The following is an 18,003-nucleotide window of genomic DNA, read 5'->3' as shown; positions in this document are numbered from 1 at the left end:
TCAAACCGTTGAGCCAAACTGGCCAGGGCATAAGGTACATCTTAATCATTCAAAGTCTCCGTGGCCAATACCATCACAAGCATGACAAGAGAACAAACATTCTCAGTAACAAACAGCAAGCTCAGGCACAGTTTCATATAGATTGTTTTACCTTCACGAAATTGAGAATCTCTAGAAATTACTCAAGTTTAAAGAGGTTAAATTTTATAAGCTCTTTTTCTCAACTGTGGCTAAATGTAACTGCATTAAAATACTGACATAGTCTTTGTGAAGCAGAAATATATACTTGCATATTTATTTTAATCCTTATTCAAGATAAATATTTAAGCAAAGCTCTCACTAAGAAATATACTAATATATGTCAGGAAAATAACAGTCTAAATTGTATAGAGCATCCCTCGGTAATGTTAACAACCGGGTTAAAAAATGAGGGAAACCAAGGCTATGTTCTATGTCCTTGAGCTGGGAAGTTCCTCAAGTAATAGAGCCATGTTCAGGAAATGATACTAAAAATTGAAATTCTCATACATTAGTTTCTCTGTTAAGTCTCTTTCAGATTCTTCAGTTAACAGCAATAGTTTAAAAATCTTCAACTGTAAACTCTTAGCTTGCAACGTTTTGACTTTTCCTGAATCTTGAAAACTCCAAAGTGCCATTAAATATTTTATCTTCTGTTTCTTCTTAAAGTACTCATGTTCAGAAAAGGATCATCATCGTCGTCCTGAAATGACATACACATGTTACTTTAGAGATGGTTCCACACTTCACTGCGACAAGACAGACGTTCTTAGGGGCGAAACAATACCAGTAAGAGTAATTTCTCCTTTCACAAGAGGCAGACTTTCATTTTTCTGTTTCCTTTATAAATATGAAGTTTGCCAATTTATGTTTTCTCTTCCTCCCTTCCTTACTAGCTGTTTCACTGCTGAAATAAATACGTCCAATTAAATTCTTAGCAAGCATTAAGAATAAAAATTTATGCTGGTATATGTGCATACAATATTGACCATATACATTTTTCTTAGCCATTGACCTTAATAAAGGCAAATAAAGTGTGAGCAAGCCAGAAAAATAAATACTCTTAAAGTCATTTTCATTTGGATTTTGAATAGGTATTATTCATTTACATTTTATTATTGGAGTAACCAATGTTCTGAAAATTCAGCCAAAAATATAATGAAACCACATCACCTAATCAGGAATAGCTGTAATTCTCATTTCTCATTACTCATTTTTAGTGCTAGAAATAAACAGCTACTCTTGGACTGATGCAAGAAAAAAAACCTAGCAAAGCAATCATTCAAGTATTTTTTTGGAAAAAGAAATAGATGGAATATTTCACTTTCAAAGAGTTCCCATACTACTGGGCCGTAGATTACATGCCTTATAAGAACACATAGGAATATCAGAGATTAACTCAGAATTCAATTAAAGAGAATGAAAACTAATGAACCTCAGACATGAAAAACAACATAATTTGATGAAGGATAACACTGATTCTTACTATTCTACAACTAAATATTCAGAAGAAAAAGTGTGTTTTTTGCAAATATTTTGTTTCTTTTAAGGCATAAAGAAAAAGGAATAATTATTTGACGTTAGGTTTTGTTGGTGGTATTAACATATTCCAATGTTAGCTAAGTTAGCTATCTCTGGTGAGAACCAGATGCCTTGAGAAATAAAAACTCACTTTCATTTACTGATTCATTTCCTGTTAGTATCAGACATAGAACTTATTAATAAATCAGAGATAAAGTCAAACAGAAGTTCAACAGAGTATTTACTTATAATTTTCCTTTGCAGCTAACATGAACTGGAAACTAGAAACATTTGAAAACTGTAACATATAACCACAGGTACCTCTAGACCAGCGGTCCTCAACCTGTAGGTTGCGACCCCTTTGGGGGTCGAACGACCCTTTCATCGGGTTTGCCTAAGACGTAACAGTAGAGCCCTGGCCGGTTTGGCTCAGCGGTTAAAGCACTGGCCTGTGGTCAGAGAGACCTGGGTTCGGTCTCCACTAAGGGCATGTACCTCAGTTGCAGTTTGTCCCCGGCCCTGATTGGGTTGTGCAGGTGGCAGCCACTCGATGTGTCCCTTTCATGCCGATGTTTCTCTCTCTCTCCCTCCCACTCTATCTGAACAAAAAATGGAAAAATGTCGAGTGAGGATAAAAAAAAAAAAAAAAAAAGACATAACAGTAGCAAAATTACAGTTATGAAGTAGCAACAAAAATAATTTTACGGTTGGGGGTCACCACAACATGAGGAAACGTATTAAAGGGTGATGGCATTAGGAAGGTTGAGAACCACTGCTCTAGATGCTTTGAAATGAACAAGCCAGTCAACAACCTCTCACTTGCCTCCTGGGGCAACATGTTAGGATTTAATTGGCAGACTGAGTTCAAGCTGCAATTATTCTCTGCAGCCTGAATTTGGTGAGTCTTCTCCTCCAATAGGTTCTAAACCACGGCCAGGATACAGGGAATATGATAGCAGCAGCTGAAGCTCGAAATAAAAGGAGTGAGTCACGTGCTACAACAGCACTGAACCTGGAGGACAGTATGCTCAAATGAGCCAGTCACAAAGATGACAAATCCTGTGTGGTTCCACTCATCGAAGCATCTACAGAGTAGTCAAAGTCACAGAGACTGAAAGTAGAGTGCTGGGGGGAGAGGAACCAGGAGTTTTGCCATGGGCAGAGATTTTCAGTTTCAGAAGATCACCAAGTTCTGGAGATCTGTCACACAACAATGTGAATGTACTTAACACTAGTGAGCTGTACTCTTAAAAATGGTTAAGATGGTAAAGCTTTAGTTAAAAGTGTTTTTACCACAATTAAAAAAATTTTTAATTAAAATAAATAACTGAGCCCAGCCGGTGTGGCTCAGTGGATTGAGCATCATCCCGTGGACTGAGAGGTCCCGGTTCAATTCCAGGTCAGGGCACACGCCCAGGGCTCGATCCCAGTAGGGGGCGTGCAGGAGGCAGCCAATGGATGTTTCTCTCACATGATGTTTCTCTCTCTCTCTCTCCCTTCTGTCTCTTTAAAAAAATTAATAAAAACATATTTAATAAATAAATAAACAAAAGAAAGGAGTCTTGGCTTAAGAGAAGCACCTTCAAACAAGTCAACAGAAACCAGCAAAGCCCACTCCTGGCAGCCGTGGAGGAGAGGGAAAGGCCAGCCTCCTTCTGCGATGCAGCTTCGATTCTACTCGGCTGAAACTAATGAATAAAGGCAAGAAACAAGTCCTGATTCTGCCTCTTCCTATTCTTCCTCATTTCAATTAGGTGAGATTTTATATTTTTCTGGTCCAGATAACTGTCTTGAAGTGGAGTTTCTTTCATGACATCTTGCATTTCAGTCACTATCTGAACACCTGTGACAAGAAAATCACTACCATGCACCATCTCTTATGTAAAATGTGTGCAGCATACAGTGGGTACTTAATATATATTCTATTAAAGTAACATTAAAAGCTTTCAGGATATCATCGCCATTATTTCTCTAAACATAGACGACAGGAGCAAAAAAATACCTATTCTGACCCATTGTTAACTGGGCACACTAAGAAAGAGTTGAGTGAATATGGTATTTTTAAAATATGCAGGACTTCACATCTGACACAGTTACACTGATGAGCTCTCAAAAGATGCTACTCATTGACTCAGCTAACTATACTTCAAAGAAAGGTTATCAATGAAACTATTTTAAAAATAATTTCCAGCAACTACCAGCAGTCCCTGTTTAAATTTTATAAGCAGTTAAAAATTAAGATTTAACAATATTACTTTATTACCTCATCTGAATAAAAATCGACCCCTTTAGCTATCTGGCTCTGGGACGTGGGTCTGCTTGATGACGATGATGACATGTTCGACCACCTGAGGAAAAACATGGGCGAAACAAAGAAGATGAACCAGAAAATTCAGCAAAGGAGACATTGTAAGTTTTTCATTCTAGTAGTAGCTATAAATAAACACAGGAACAACACAATGCCTTCAATCTACATTAGAGGGACTAAAAACTTAACGGCTCACCACTCCCCAGGGTTGCCTGTTTATATTATCATGTTCAATCCAAACCAAATAGCAAGTATTTACGGAGCGCTTGCACCTTGCCAGGTACTATGTTAGGTCCTGGGAAACACCAGTGAACAATAAAATCATGATTCTTACCCTTATGAAGCTTAACGTATGGTAGTAGAATTCATATCCCTGTGTCTTTTTATTAATAAAAAGTTTAAGTTGACGTATGGTAGTAGAACTCCTATCCCTGTGTCTGTTTATTATTAAAAAGTTTAAGTTGTCTTAGCTCGGGGCCAGCAAACTATGGCTGGCCAAATCCAGCCTGCCTGTGTTTAACTGCCTGTGAGCTAAAAATGTTCATTTTGAAATGGTTAAATTTAAAGTGGTTGTATAAGTACCTACATAATATCCTCGATTTTTGCCTCTTGGTCTGCAAAGACTAAAATATTTACCATCTGGCCCTTTAAGAAAAAGTTTGCTATGCTAATTCAGGCCCATTACCAACCAACATCTGCCCCAACCTCGGGAAATCCTCTTACACTGAGCACCTGAGGGAGTTTTTCAGGCAACTCAGAAACCAAGGGTCTTCAGGAGATCTCTACTAATAGCCTCCAGGCAAAAAGAACTACAGGAAAGTTAAGACTTGACAGCTGTGGTGAAAGTGGGTCCTCCCTGCCTCATCCAAACCCAGGAGAGGGAGCCACAAACAGCAGAACACCAACACCCACAGGGAAAATTTGGCAGACTCCAAAGCTCACTGTGATAGCCAAAATGGTGAAAGACAGAAACAAAAACCAAATGAAAGAACAACAGACCTCTACTGAAGATGAGATAAATGAGGTGCAGTTAAGCAAGTTAACAGAACTAGAATTCAGAGCCATGATCTTGAGGAAGCTCAACAGTATGTGTAAGGACATGAGCACCATGAGTAAAGACATAGAAATGTTGAAAATCAACCAGTTGGAAATGAAAAACGACATATCAGAAATGAAAAACATATTGGAAGGTCTAAAAAGCAGAGTAGAGGAAGCTAAGAACCGGATCAGTGAATTAGAAGACAGGGTAGAAAAAAATCAACCAATCAGAAAACCAAAAGGAAAAAACGATTAAAAAACAGGAAGACAGCTTAAGAGAACTGTGGGACAACAGGAAACGTAATAATATTCGCATCATAGGAATCCCCGAAGAAGTACAAAATGAGCAAGGGTTAGAGAATATATTCAAAGAAATAGTGACAGAAAACTTTCCTAATTTGGTGAAGGAAGAAGGCATTCAAGTTCAAGAAGCACAGAGAGCCCCAAGTAAGAAGAACCCAAACAGGCCTCACACCAAGACACATAGTAATCAAACTGCCAAAAATTAAAGACAAAGAGAGAATCCTAAAAGCAGCAAGAGATAAGCAACAGGTTACCTACAAAGGAAATCCCATAAGGCTCTCAGCTGACTTCTCACCAGAAACACTACAGGCCAGAAGGGAAAGGCATGAAGTAATCAAGGTCATGAAAAGCAAGGATCTGAATCCAAGACTGCTCTACCCAACAAGGCTATCATTCAAAATGGAAGGTCAAATAAAGAGCTTCCCAGACAAAAAATGGCTAAGGGAATACATTAGCACCAAACCAGCACTGCAAGAAATGTTAAAAGGACTGCTATAATTAGCAGGAGAAATGGGAAGAAAAATAGAACCACACTAAACAAAAATGGCAATGAATAAGCACATATCAATAATCACCTTAAAGGTAAATGGATTGAATGCTCCCATAAAAAGACACAGAGTAGCTGATTGGATAAGAAAGCATGACTCATCTATATGTTGTTTACAACAGACCCACCTCACAACAAAAGACTCACATAGATTGAAAGTGAAGGGGCAAACGGAAAGGAAAAAAAAGCTGAGGTAGCAATACTCATATCTGATAAAATAGACTTCAAAATGAAGGCCATAACTAGAGACAAAGAGGCCACTACATAATATTGAAAGGATCTATCCAACAGGAAGATATAACCTTGATAAACATATATGCACCCAATAAAGGAGCACCAAAATACATTAAAAATCTTCTGGAGGACTTCAAAGGAGAAATTGATAGCAATACAATCATAGCAGGGGACTTCAACACCCCGCTGACATCACTGGATAGATCCTCTAGACAAAAGATTAGCAAGGAAACAGAGACTCTAAATGAAGCACTAGACCAAATGGATTTAATAGATATCTACAGAGAATTATACCCCAAAACTACAGAATTCACATTCTTCTCAAGTGCACATGGGACATTCTCAAAGATAGACCACATGTTAGGGCACAAACTAAGTCTCTACAAGTTCAAGAAGACTGAAATCATATCAAGCATCTTCTCAGATCACAATGGCATGAAACTAGTAATCAATTGCAAGAAGAACATACAAAGTCATTTGAACACATGGAGGCTAAATAGCATGTTATTAAACAATGAATGGGTCACCGAGGAGATCAAGGAAGAAATCAAAAACTTCATGGAAACCAATGAAAATGAAGACACAACAATACAAAATCTATGGGATGCAGCGAAAGCAGTTCTGAGAGGGAAATTCAAAGCACTACAGGCCTACCACAAAAAAAAACAAGAAAAATCTCTAATAGACTGTCTAACCTCACAACTTTAAGAACTAGAGAGCAAACAAAAAGAAAACCCCAGAGCAAGTAGAAGGAAGGAAATAGTAAAGATCAGAGCAGAAATAAACGGCATAGAGACCAAAAAAACAATTCAAAGGATCAATGAAACAAAGAGCTGGTTTTTCTAAAAGATAAACAAGATTGATGGACCCTTAGCTAGACTCACCAGGAAACAAAGAGAGAGAACCCAAATACACAAAATCAGAAATGAAAGAGGAGAAGTAACAACCAACATCACGGAAATACAAAAGATCGTTAACAACCTATGAACAATTATATGGCAACAAATTCTACAATCTAAGAGAAATGGACATATTTCTAGAAACACATAGTCTCCCAAAACTGGACCAGGAAGAGATGGAAAACTTGAACAGACCAATATCAACAGAAGAAATTGAAGATATAATCAAGACTCTCCCAGCAAACAAAAGCCCAGGCCCGGATGGCTTCACGGGGGAGTTTTACCAAACATTCAAAGAAGAATTAACACCCATTCTCCTCAAACTATTTCAAAAAATTCAAGAAGAAGGAAGACTTCCAATCTCCTTTTATGAAGCCAGCACAATTCTAATTCCAAAACCAGAAAAAGACACTACAAAGAAAGAAAACTACAGGCCAATATCCCTGATGAACATAGACGCCAAAATCCTGAACAAAATACTAGCACATCGGCTTCAGCAATACACCAAAAAAATTATCCACCATGACCAAGTGGGATTCATCCCAGGGATGCAAGGCTGGTACAATATTCGCAAATCAATAAACGCGATACACCACATAAATAAAATGAAGAATAAAAACCACTGATCGTATCAATAGATGCCGAAAAAGCCTTTGACAAAATCCAGCATCCATTTCTGATAAAAACGCTCAGCAATGTGGGAATAGAAGGATCATATCTAGACATAATAAAGGCCATATATGAAAGACCTACAGCCAACATCATACTCAATGGGCAAAAACTAAAAGTATTTCCCTTAAGAACAGGAACAAGGCAAGGATGCCCACTTTCGCCACTCTTATTTAACATAGTACTGGCAGTCTTAGCCACAGCAATCAGACAGGAAGAAAAAATAAAAGGGATCCAAATTGGTGAAACTGTCATTATTTGCAGATGACATGATACTATACGTAGAAACCCCAAAGACTCCATCAAAAATTTACTAGACTTAATAAATGAATTTGGCAAAGAAGCAAGATACAAAATTAACGTCAAGAAATCGATGGCATTCTTATACACCAAGGATGAACTCAAAGAAAGAAAAACTAAGAAAACAATCCCATTTACCATTGCCACAAAAAAATTAAGATACCTAGGAATAAACTTAACCAAAGAAATAAAGGGCCTATTCGCAGAAAACTACAGGTCATTGAAAAAAGAAATAGAGGAAGATATAAAAAAGTGGAAGCATATACCCTGTTCATGGATTGGAAAAATTAACATCATTAAAATGTCCGTATTACCCAAAGCATTTATAGATTCAATGCAATTCCCATCAAAATACCAACAGCATACTTCACAGAATTAGAACAAGTATTTCAAAAGTTCATATGGAACCGAAAAAGACCTCGAATAGACACAGCAATCTTGAAAAGGAAGAACAAAGTTGGAGGGATCACATTACCAGATTTCAGGTTATACTACAAAGCCACTGTAATCAAAACAGCCTGGTACTGGCACAAGAACAGGCATATAGATCAGTGGAACAGAACAGAGAACCCAGAAATGGACCCAAGGCAATATGCTCAATTAATATTTGACAAAGGTGGCAACAGCATACAGTGGAGTAAGGACAGCCCCTTTAATAAATGGTGCTGGGAAAATTGGACAGCTACATGCAGAAAAATGAAACTAGACCATCAACTTACACCCTGCACAAGAATAAACTCAAAATGGATAAAAGACTTAAATGTGACTCATGAATCCATAAAAATCCTAGAAAAAACTGTAGGCAACAAAATTTCAGACATCATATGCAGCAGAATTTCACTGATACATCATCTAAGGCAACAGAAATAAAGGAGAAAATGAACACATGGGACTACATCAAACTCAAAAGCTTCTGCACAGCGAAAGATACAATCATCAAAATGGAAAGGTTACCCACTGTATGGGAGAGCATAATTGCCAATGATATATCAGATAAGGGGTTAATTTCCAATACATATAAATGCTCATACAACTCCACAAAAGGAAGACAGAGAACCCAATTAAAAAATGGGCAGAGGATCTAAATAGACACCTCTCCAAACAGGACATACAAATGGCTAAGAGACATAAGAAGAAATGCTCATCATCACTAATGATCAGAGAGATGCAAATTAAAACAACAATGAGGTATCACCTCACACCTGTGAGAATGGCCACCATCAACAAATCATCAAACAACAAGTGTTGGTGAGGGTGTGGAGAAGAGGGGACTCTAGTACACTGCTGGTGGGAATGCAGACTGGTGCAGCCGCTATGGAAAACAATATGGTGTTACCTCAAAAAATTAAAAATTGAACTTCCATTTGACCCAGTGATCCCACTTCTAGGAACATACCCTAAGAAGCCTGAAACACCAAACAGAAAGAATATATGTACCCCCATATTTGTAGCAGCACTATTTACAATAGCTAAGATCTGGAAACAGCCCAAGTGTCCATCAGTAGACGAATGGATAAAAAAGCAGTGGTACATATACACAATGGAGTACTACGCAGCTGTAAGAAAGAAAGATCTCTTGTCCTTTGAGATTACATGGAGGAACCTGGAGAGTATCGTCCTGAGTGAGGCAAGCCAAACAGAGAAGGACAAGTATCATATGATCTCACTTATTTGTGGAATATAATGAACATAACAGTCTGAGGAATGAGGTAGTCCCAGAGACGTGGAGGTGGGGTACAGACTGACAATCCCCAGAAGAGGGGATGGTGGGGGAGAGATAAATCACAGAACTTATATGCATGTATGCATGAACAGTGGACACGGACAACAAACTGGGGACAGGGCAGGGGGGGGGAGTTAGTGGGGGGAAAAAGAGAAACATCTGTAACAAAAATTAATTAAAAAAAAAAAAAAATGTTTGCTGCCTTTGCCGGTCTGGCTCAATGGTTAGAGCACTGACCACAGACCGAAAGGTCTCAGGTTCAATTCCGGGTCAAGGGCATGTACCTGGATTGCAGATTCGATCCCTGGCCCTGCTGAGGGTCATGCGGGAGACAACCAATCAATGTGTCTCTCTCACAGCGATGTTTCTCTCTCTTTTCTTCTTTCCCTTCCACTTTCTAAAAATTAATGGAGAAATAACCCAAGAGAGGATTAAAAAAAAAAAAGTTTGCTGACTCCTATCTTAAATGAAAACAGTATTTGTGAATTATTACCTAATTTTGGGGTGCTTTGGGATGTTATTATAGCAAGATAAATAGGTCTGAAGGTCTTGTCTGAACAAATGGGTTGAGAATCAAGAAGTCTTATGTCAGAAGAAAGCAAGAAATATCTGCAGGTTCTAATGCACAAAGTAAGGGACTGGAGGATTTGTCAAGCAGCATAGCTTTAGAGGTAGAGGATCAAGAAATTTGCCAACTGATCCATCTGGGGAGTCTCCATCTCTGTACTTGACCTAAGCAGAAAATGGTTAATTACAATGACTATCCACCTGTGCCAGGAACGAGCAGATCACCAAAAGCATAAAGCCACAGTGCTCAGGTGACTGGATCCTGTTGGGGGTTTGGGGAAAGGTGGAGGGTTATGGAAAGAAACACCCATGGAGACCAGATGCTTTCTGATTTCTCTCTAGTCAAATAACCAACAGGGCCCAGAAATAAGCTAACGTTGACTCATTTGATCATAGCAAGATCCTAGTTCTGCATCAGAGGACCCCATAGACCTAGAGACCTCATCTGTGACAGATCCCATATCCCTAGAAATCAGTGGTGAGATGGGAAAGAAATGGTTATACTGTTTTGATTGCAGGGTTGAATAAATGGGCTTTTGTCCAGGATGTCAAATAGTGTTTGATTTGATTAGCCTCACAAGTGGCTCAAAAATAATGGGAGGGAAGTATGTCAAATTGAGAGCCGGGGTATAAGTTTCCTCCATTTTTGTTCAGATATCATTTGGAGTCATAAATCAGAATTCCTGCCTAGAGATGTCAGCCAGTAAATCAGGTGCAGCAGTGCTATAAGCATAATGTGGAACTGACCTTGGGCAGGGCCTGGCACATCAACAGTATGCCAAAAATGTTAGTTCTCCCCACGGCAAGCTCTAACAGAATCCCCCCATCTCTCCTCCTCCACCAGCCCGGCGGAGCTGGGTCTTCTCTCGCTTGCTTCTTTAAGGGGAAGGTGGTGAGTATCTGCCAGATGGATGAAATCTGAAAGTGTCCTCTTAGTGCCAGCACAACAATGGCAGAGCTGGGAACAATTTTTCCCGGGAAAAACGGGCTTTCCATTGCCCATCTGGCAGAAGGGACTGGAAGTGATCTCCTTTCTAAACTTAACTGCCAGAAACATGAGTGCTCGTCCTGCTTACTACTGTCCCTCTCACTCTTGTTCTATTTCCCCAGCCTGTTCTTTAATAAGCACTTCTACAGCTGTTACTATGTGCCAGGTCCTACACCTAGTATTTTACCAATATCAACTCATTTAAGCCTCATAACAACCCTTTGAGGTAAATATTATCTTTATTCTATGATGAAGGACGCTGAGCCACAGAGAAGTAAAAAAACTTGCACTAGGCCCAACCCAGTAAGTGGCAGAGTTTTAAATTATAAGTGAAACCATGCCATTACTAAGTAAGTCTTCAAAACATCCTAAGTGTATGTCATTCAGCTGCTGTCATCAGAAACATAACTCTGCCAAGGTTAAGCTCAGATTTCTTGCCAGAATATTAATTTCTAAATTTCCTCTCATCAACTGATCCGTACTGCTTGCACAGTGATCTGAGAGCTCAATCTCAGGTTAGGTTAAGAAGCAACAGCAGAGACAAGTTCTGAGCAGACCGCCCGGCTGTGTGGTTGGGTGACCTTAGGTAAGATACTTAGCCTACCCTCCTGTCTCCAAAGGAAAAACACGGGTAATACAGCTGTAGCTGCAGCTACCTCCTGGGTGCTTGTGAGCACCAAACAAGCTGATCCATATGCAAGGGCTCAGAGCAGTGCCCGACACACAGGAAGTGCTGAATAATCCAGTTATAACCCCTCATAAGCAAGTAAGAAGTCAACAAACATTTAGTCAACTGAAAAGTAGACAACCAAAAATGCTAACAAAATAAAGATATTTTCTTTAATCCTCTTAAATATATGTCAAACATACTAAAACTGTATTTTCATTAGTTCCAGTAATAAAAAATAAGGACCCCATACAAGTTGAACTATACAGTATTCTTCTAAACTATATTCACTACTGAAAAAAAAACCCACAAAAAAACAGAAAGCTAGACCTGTTTGTGTGTGTTTTAATTTACAAAAACAAGAACAATCAAGTAAGTACTCAGAAAGGAACGCTCTTCCTTCGATGGACTGAGATACGCGCATCTTCTTCCAATAAATCTCCTTCCTCCTAAGCGAGTCTGAGTTAGATTCTGTCAGCTGGAACCAAAGGGGTCCTGTTTAATGCAAGTAACTCAACCCTGAGAAATTCAAGCCAGTCTTCGTATGAGTGAACTATCTCCATTGTCCTCAACTACTTACCTCAAATGTACAAACTGACCTGCATCTGAGCCTGACTCGGCATTTTTCACTCCTACAAAGGCCAGCATTGGCTTCAGCCACTCTGTACCCTCCTGGGTCTTTCTCATGTCTCTCTCACCTCTTCTACTTGACCTAAGCTAAATGTTGAAACCCCAGGATCAGAACACAAGCCCTCTTTTCTCTACCTTCTCTTTCAGGGTGGTCGATCCATTTCAGTGACCGTACATATCAAGTTATAAGCTGCTGAGAAGTAAATATAGGTACCATTCAAACCTCTTATCTGAGTTCTGGAGTCATCTATCCAATCACCTATAATCTTTCATATAAATTTCACAAGCATCTCAAAGTTTCCAAGTCTGAGGTAGACCTGATTATCTGCCTATCGTCCCTACAGAATCTGTCTCTCCTTTCGTGTCTTTCTCAGCTTATGGCACCATCAAAGTGCTCGCTCAAACAGGAAACCTGGACACCAACCATGACTCCTCCTTCTCCCCTACTCCAAATATTCAACCCATCCTCAACTTCCGGCATGTCCACCTGGAACCACCTATTCTCTCCATTTCCCCTGCTACCACGCTGCTGCAAGCCTCCACCCCCCGACCCCAGAGCCCCACAGGGCCCTCCTCCCAGGTCAGCCGGCTCACACTCCTGTTCTGGCACCACCGCGTCCACGTCCACGTCGGCAGACAAGTGCCACGACTGTCTCAAAACCCTCCCCTGACTTCCCCTGCATTTATAATCAAGTCTAAATCCATTACCCTGCTCACGGGTTCCTGCTGAATGACGTTCTCCTGCCTCTTTCCTGTTGTCTCTCCAACCACCTCCTTTTCCACGAGGCTTTAGTTGCCAGCTCCCAAATTCCAGTAACCTTGTTCCTTCTTCTAGAGACTGTGCACATGCATTTCCCTCCACTTTTTGCAAGGCTAAGTCTCGTTTAGTAAAATTGCAGCATAAACATAACCTCCACAGAGGCTTTCTCTGATCACCCTTACAAAGCAGGTGTTTGTGGCCTGTGACGTTACTCTGCTGCTGCACCCTAATTTCCTTCAAGCACTCTTACACAGCTCAACTGTCACCTACCTTCTTTGTAAGACCTTCAGTGACCTATCCTCGGAAGACACCAGCACTGCCCTTAGACTTCACTACACTCGAATAAAACATTTACCTTGGCGGGCTATTAGGGCCCGTGCTTAGCATACCACGGAAGTACATTCCTGGAAGGAAGGAGACATTCTTTCATATTTCTATCCTTAGCTCCTAGCATAAGGTTTAACTGAATAAAAAGTGGAACTATACCTACCAATTTTCCAACAAAGACCCTCAATTCACATACACCATACATTCTCACATCCACAGAACAAAAATGATTCCCAGGACTGAAGTAGGTAAAACATCTTAAGATTTTACAATGGTTTTTGGCCCTCTCAAGCTCAATTCTATCCAACAAAATGTTGCCCTTTAGTATTTAATTTCTAAATTAAATTTGTAATTTTAATTAAATTTCACTTTTATCCTTAGGTAATGAAAAAAAGTTTGAGAAATGAGGTAGAGCTTTCCCTCCAGCTCCCCTATTTCTCTAACTCCTCAATGCTCATGTCATTGCGCTGGGTGGTCATTCTCTACCCCACGAATCCAAGTAATTGCTACCTTTAAAATCTCAGCTAAACTATACTCCTTCAACAGAGCCTTTCTTTCTATGCGAGTCCACACTTCTAGCTCCCCTTCCTGCTCCCCTTTTCTGAGAGCCTATATGAACTCATACCTAGTTTGTATAATAAAATTCCAAACATAATTATGTGGGGACTCAATCATCCCTTAATGGATTAAATGTGTTCATCTCTCTTTTCCACTACAATTTATGTTGCCTGAAGGCAGTAAGCTTATTAAAACACGTATTATGTTCCCCATCAGACTGAATATAATGCTTGCACAGAAAACAAGCATTAAAAAAAAACTGTTACATTCTTAACCAAAATTTTTCATTTGCTGAGTTTTAGTTGAGCTGTATTCAACTAAAATGTGAACACACAGAAGAAAATGGTGACATGAACCAAGCCGAGCCTTGCAACAGGCCAGGTCCAGAAGGACAGAAAGAGCATTTAGTGCTCTGAAGGCAGAGAAAGGCAACGTGATCCCCTCTCCAGTGTTTAGCACCAGCACCCTAAAGAACTCAGTATAAAAATATGATGATGAAGAGAAGCTGAAATCAAGCATTAACAAAATACAAAACTATTTTCTGTCCATTGGAGAGAACATAGTACTCCATTAAGTAAAGCAGTAGGTAATAAAGACAGAAGGAAACAAATAACGGGTTACATAAACTTTCAATGAAAATACTTGGATGATCCTGCACTGATTCTATGATAAAGTCCTTAGGTCCATTTTTCACTTCTCTCCGTACCTGACTAGCTGAAAGTAAGTCTGTTAAATGTCTGGGGCATAGAAATATGTATAAGTAAAATTCTGGATAAGGTTTTATTTTTTCAGGTGTTTCTTTTTGCAGGAAGTCACTGCACCTACTTTTGATCTGTTTTTGAAGTGGTAGGAAAAGTGTCTTCTTCCACATCTGACTCATCCACCTCAATCACCTAAGGGGAGAAAACAAAATAGCAAATAGTTTTTGTGGAAACAACTGTTCAGTGAAAAATGAGTTAAATAACTGAAGCTCAAGTTTTTTATTTTTGTTTTTAATATATAAAAAAAGCCACAATTAAAGAAGTAGAAATCATATAATCAGCAATGATCACAACTAAAGCTCAGCCTGGCCTCCTCCAATGCCACCCTTCATTCTCGAGTAGTATTTTATACAACATGTGCGACTTCGCTCCTCTTGGCCACCAGGGCAGCCTGGGTACCTGAGGGAACATGCAGGTAGCCTGGTGAGTGACTCACAGGGAGTCATGTCCAGATAACGCCCTGTGATTTTCTTAGGTTCTAATGAGGAGATAAAGATATCTGTGAATCTTCTGTGATTCTTGATTCTAGCATCCAAAATGCTACCCATTCATCTACATTTTGTGTTATCTTGACACGCGATACACACATTTGCTACGTCTTCATCTAAGATAAAGCCCAGGACAAAATACTGGAAAGACAGCACCTAACATCTCCCCCTGCAGGTTGACAGTAAACTATTTATTAATCAAAAGTCATTAAACGCAGTTGTACAAGTGGCTATGAATCTAGTCAATATTCCTGCATTTTGTTCATAAAACTATAAGAAGATTATCTCATGTGCTTTGAAGGAATTAAATGCATTCAACATTCACCTAATCTGTGTAATCTCAATCAAAAAAATGAAAAACATCCCTGGCTGGTTAGGCTCAGCAGTTAGAGCATCAGCCCAGAAACCAAAGGGCTTCAGGTTCTATTCCCGTTCAAGGGCACATACCTGGGTTGCCGGTTCGTTCCCTAGCCCTGGCTGGGGTTGTATGGGAGGCAACCAGTCAATGTATCTCTTTCACAGTGATATTTCACTCTCTCCCCCTCTCCCTCTCCCTCCCTTCCACTCTTAAAAAAAAAAAAAAAAAATTAATGGAAAAGTATCCTCGGGTGAGGATTAACAAAAGAAAAAATAGAAAGAAAAGCTAGTTTGGATGACTTGTCCTTCTTGAATTCATGTTCCTGCCTGATAACAGAAAAATCAAGAAGGGAAGACACCTTGCAAACATGATAATAATTTTGTTTTTGATATGATTTTGAAGCACTAGCAGGCAATAGTTGATTATAAAGAATGAAATAAACCTCAGGATAAAAGTTAGCAGTGGTACACCCACATATATGTAAGTAACAGAAAGAAGAGGAAATAAAAAAAGAAAGATGAAGTTAAGAGAGAGAAAAGAACAAGATTAGGCCTGGCTGGTATGGCTCAGTGGTTCAGCGTTGACCCACGCACCAAGAGGTTGCCAGTTCGATTCCTGATCAGGGCAGATGCCAGGTTGTAGGCCTGATCCCCAGTGGGGGCATGCAGGAGACGGCCAGTCAATGTTTTCTCTCATCGATGTCTCTCTCTCCCTCTCCCTCTAAAATTCAAGAAAGAAAAATTATATATATAAAAAAGAACAAGATTAGAATCAGGACAGAGGCGTTTTCTGCAAATGGTGGTAGTCAATTGTGTCATGTACTTGAGAGATCAAGATTAAAATTTGAGAAAAAGCTGTGAGGCAGTATGAGAAAGAACAATGATTCTCAACAGGTGGTGATTTTTAAGCCACACTCCTATCCCAGAAACATTGAGAGATGTCTGGAGAAATTTCTAATGGATAGAAATAGGGGGTACTACTGGAATCTAGTAGGTAGAGGCCAGGATGTTGCTAAACATCCCACAATACACAGGACAATCCCTCAAATCAGACTTCTCTGGGTCCAAAATGTTGGTGGTGCCCTGACTGGGTTAGTCAGTTGGTTAGAGTGTCATTCTGATGCACCAAGGTTACTAGTTTGATCCCCAATCAGTGCACATACAAGAATCAACCAACGAATGCAAAAATAAGTAGAACAACAAATTGATGTTTCTCTCTCTCTCCTTTCTTCTCTCTAAAATCAATACATAATTTTTTTTTTAAATGTCAATAGCATTGGTGCTGAGAAACCTGGGAAGACTACTGGCTTGGGAGTGAACACACATGGGTTCTGAAAGTGACGTAACAGGACACTCAAGCACATATTAGACTCTTCTTGAATACAGAGGAAGAGCAGAGGCCTATGTTATATCTACAGCTGAACACAGAGGTCCGTAGTCTTAAATCTTTCAGTTTCTTGAGTCTAGCTTCAGCCATTAAGACACAGGCCAAAGTTATGAGACTATATGCAGCAAAAGGAAGCCATGCCTAAACAAAACCTCTGTATGCACCGAACTCCTATCTTCTGTTATCAGTAGTCCATGCATGGGCCCTTTGGTCCAAAACTGTTATCTTTAAAAAAGTACTGGAGCCTGGCCAATGTGGCTCTGTTCATTGGGCACTTTCCCACGCACCAAGAGGTCACCAGTTTGATTTCCAGTCAGGGTACATGGCCAGGTTGTGGGCTCAATCCCCAGTAGGGGGTGTGCAGATGGCACCAGTTGGTGTTTCTCTCTCATCAATGTTTCTCTCTCCTTTCCTCTCTGAAATCAATAAAAAAAACCTTTTAATAAATACTTTACTAAAAAAATTACTAGATACACACATTTATGGATTTCTAATCCATTATTTTAAGAAAGAGAGAAAAACAACAAAACAAAAAAATCCTAGAAGCCCTGCCTAGATCAAGTTCTCTCCAGCTTTAATGTTTCACACTTTTTCTCCTTTTATTTACTTTGTTGATTAAAGAATAGACAATTTGTAATTCAGAATACATAAATTATTAAAACACAACTATAAAACTTTTTTCTTACCTCTGAATAATTCTTAGCAGCAACATTTCGTGAGGGCTGCTGTCTTGTAGATTTAAAGGCTACAATGAAAAAGATGAAATATCCATTATGTTGTTCTTAAAATAACTGAAAATTTTGTACATTTCTTTAGCTAAAGATTCTCTAAGTCCTATTTGCAAAAACCCTTGATGACTAATTAGAAAACCATTTACATTTTTTAAAATCTGAAGGGAGGTATAACTAATTATATGTTCAAATAAATAAATGTCTAGCTGCCAGTTTCATATA

The 18,003-nt window shown here is 39.3% G+C and overlaps 1 protein-coding gene across 2 annotated transcripts in view; it reads right to left on the bottom strand.

The window, feature by feature from the left end:
* Positions 1-382: 382 nt before the first annotated feature.
* Positions 383-18,003, bottom strand: part of MRE11 (MRE11 homolog, double strand break repair nuclease) — a 64,169-nt gene continuing 46,548 nt past the window's right edge. Inside the window, exons 17-20 of one of the 2 annotated variants that reach the window (XM_036259434.1) lie at positions 17,737-17,795; positions 14,883-14,950; positions 3,803-3,887; positions 383-721 (exon numbers count right to left, since the gene is read on the bottom strand). In XM_036259434.1, the coding sequence (XP_036115327.1) occupies positions 665-721; positions 3,803-3,887; positions 14,883-14,950; positions 17,737-17,795 (269 nt within the window). In that variant the 3' untranslated portion in view covers positions 383-664. The remainder of the gene's footprint in view (positions 722-3,802; positions 3,888-14,882; positions 14,951-17,736; positions 17,796-18,003) is intronic. The other variant, XM_036259436.1, reaches the window with a different exon arrangement.

Source organism: Molossus molossus, unplaced genomic scaffold, assembly GCF_014108415.1.
Source record: "Molossus molossus isolate mMolMol1 unplaced genomic scaffold, mMolMol1.p scaffold_m16_p_13, whole genome shotgun sequence".
NCBI lineage: Eukaryota > Metazoa > Chordata > Mammalia > Chiroptera > Molossidae > Molossus > Molossus molossus.
This window is presented reverse-complemented; position numbering and strand designations above follow the sequence as displayed.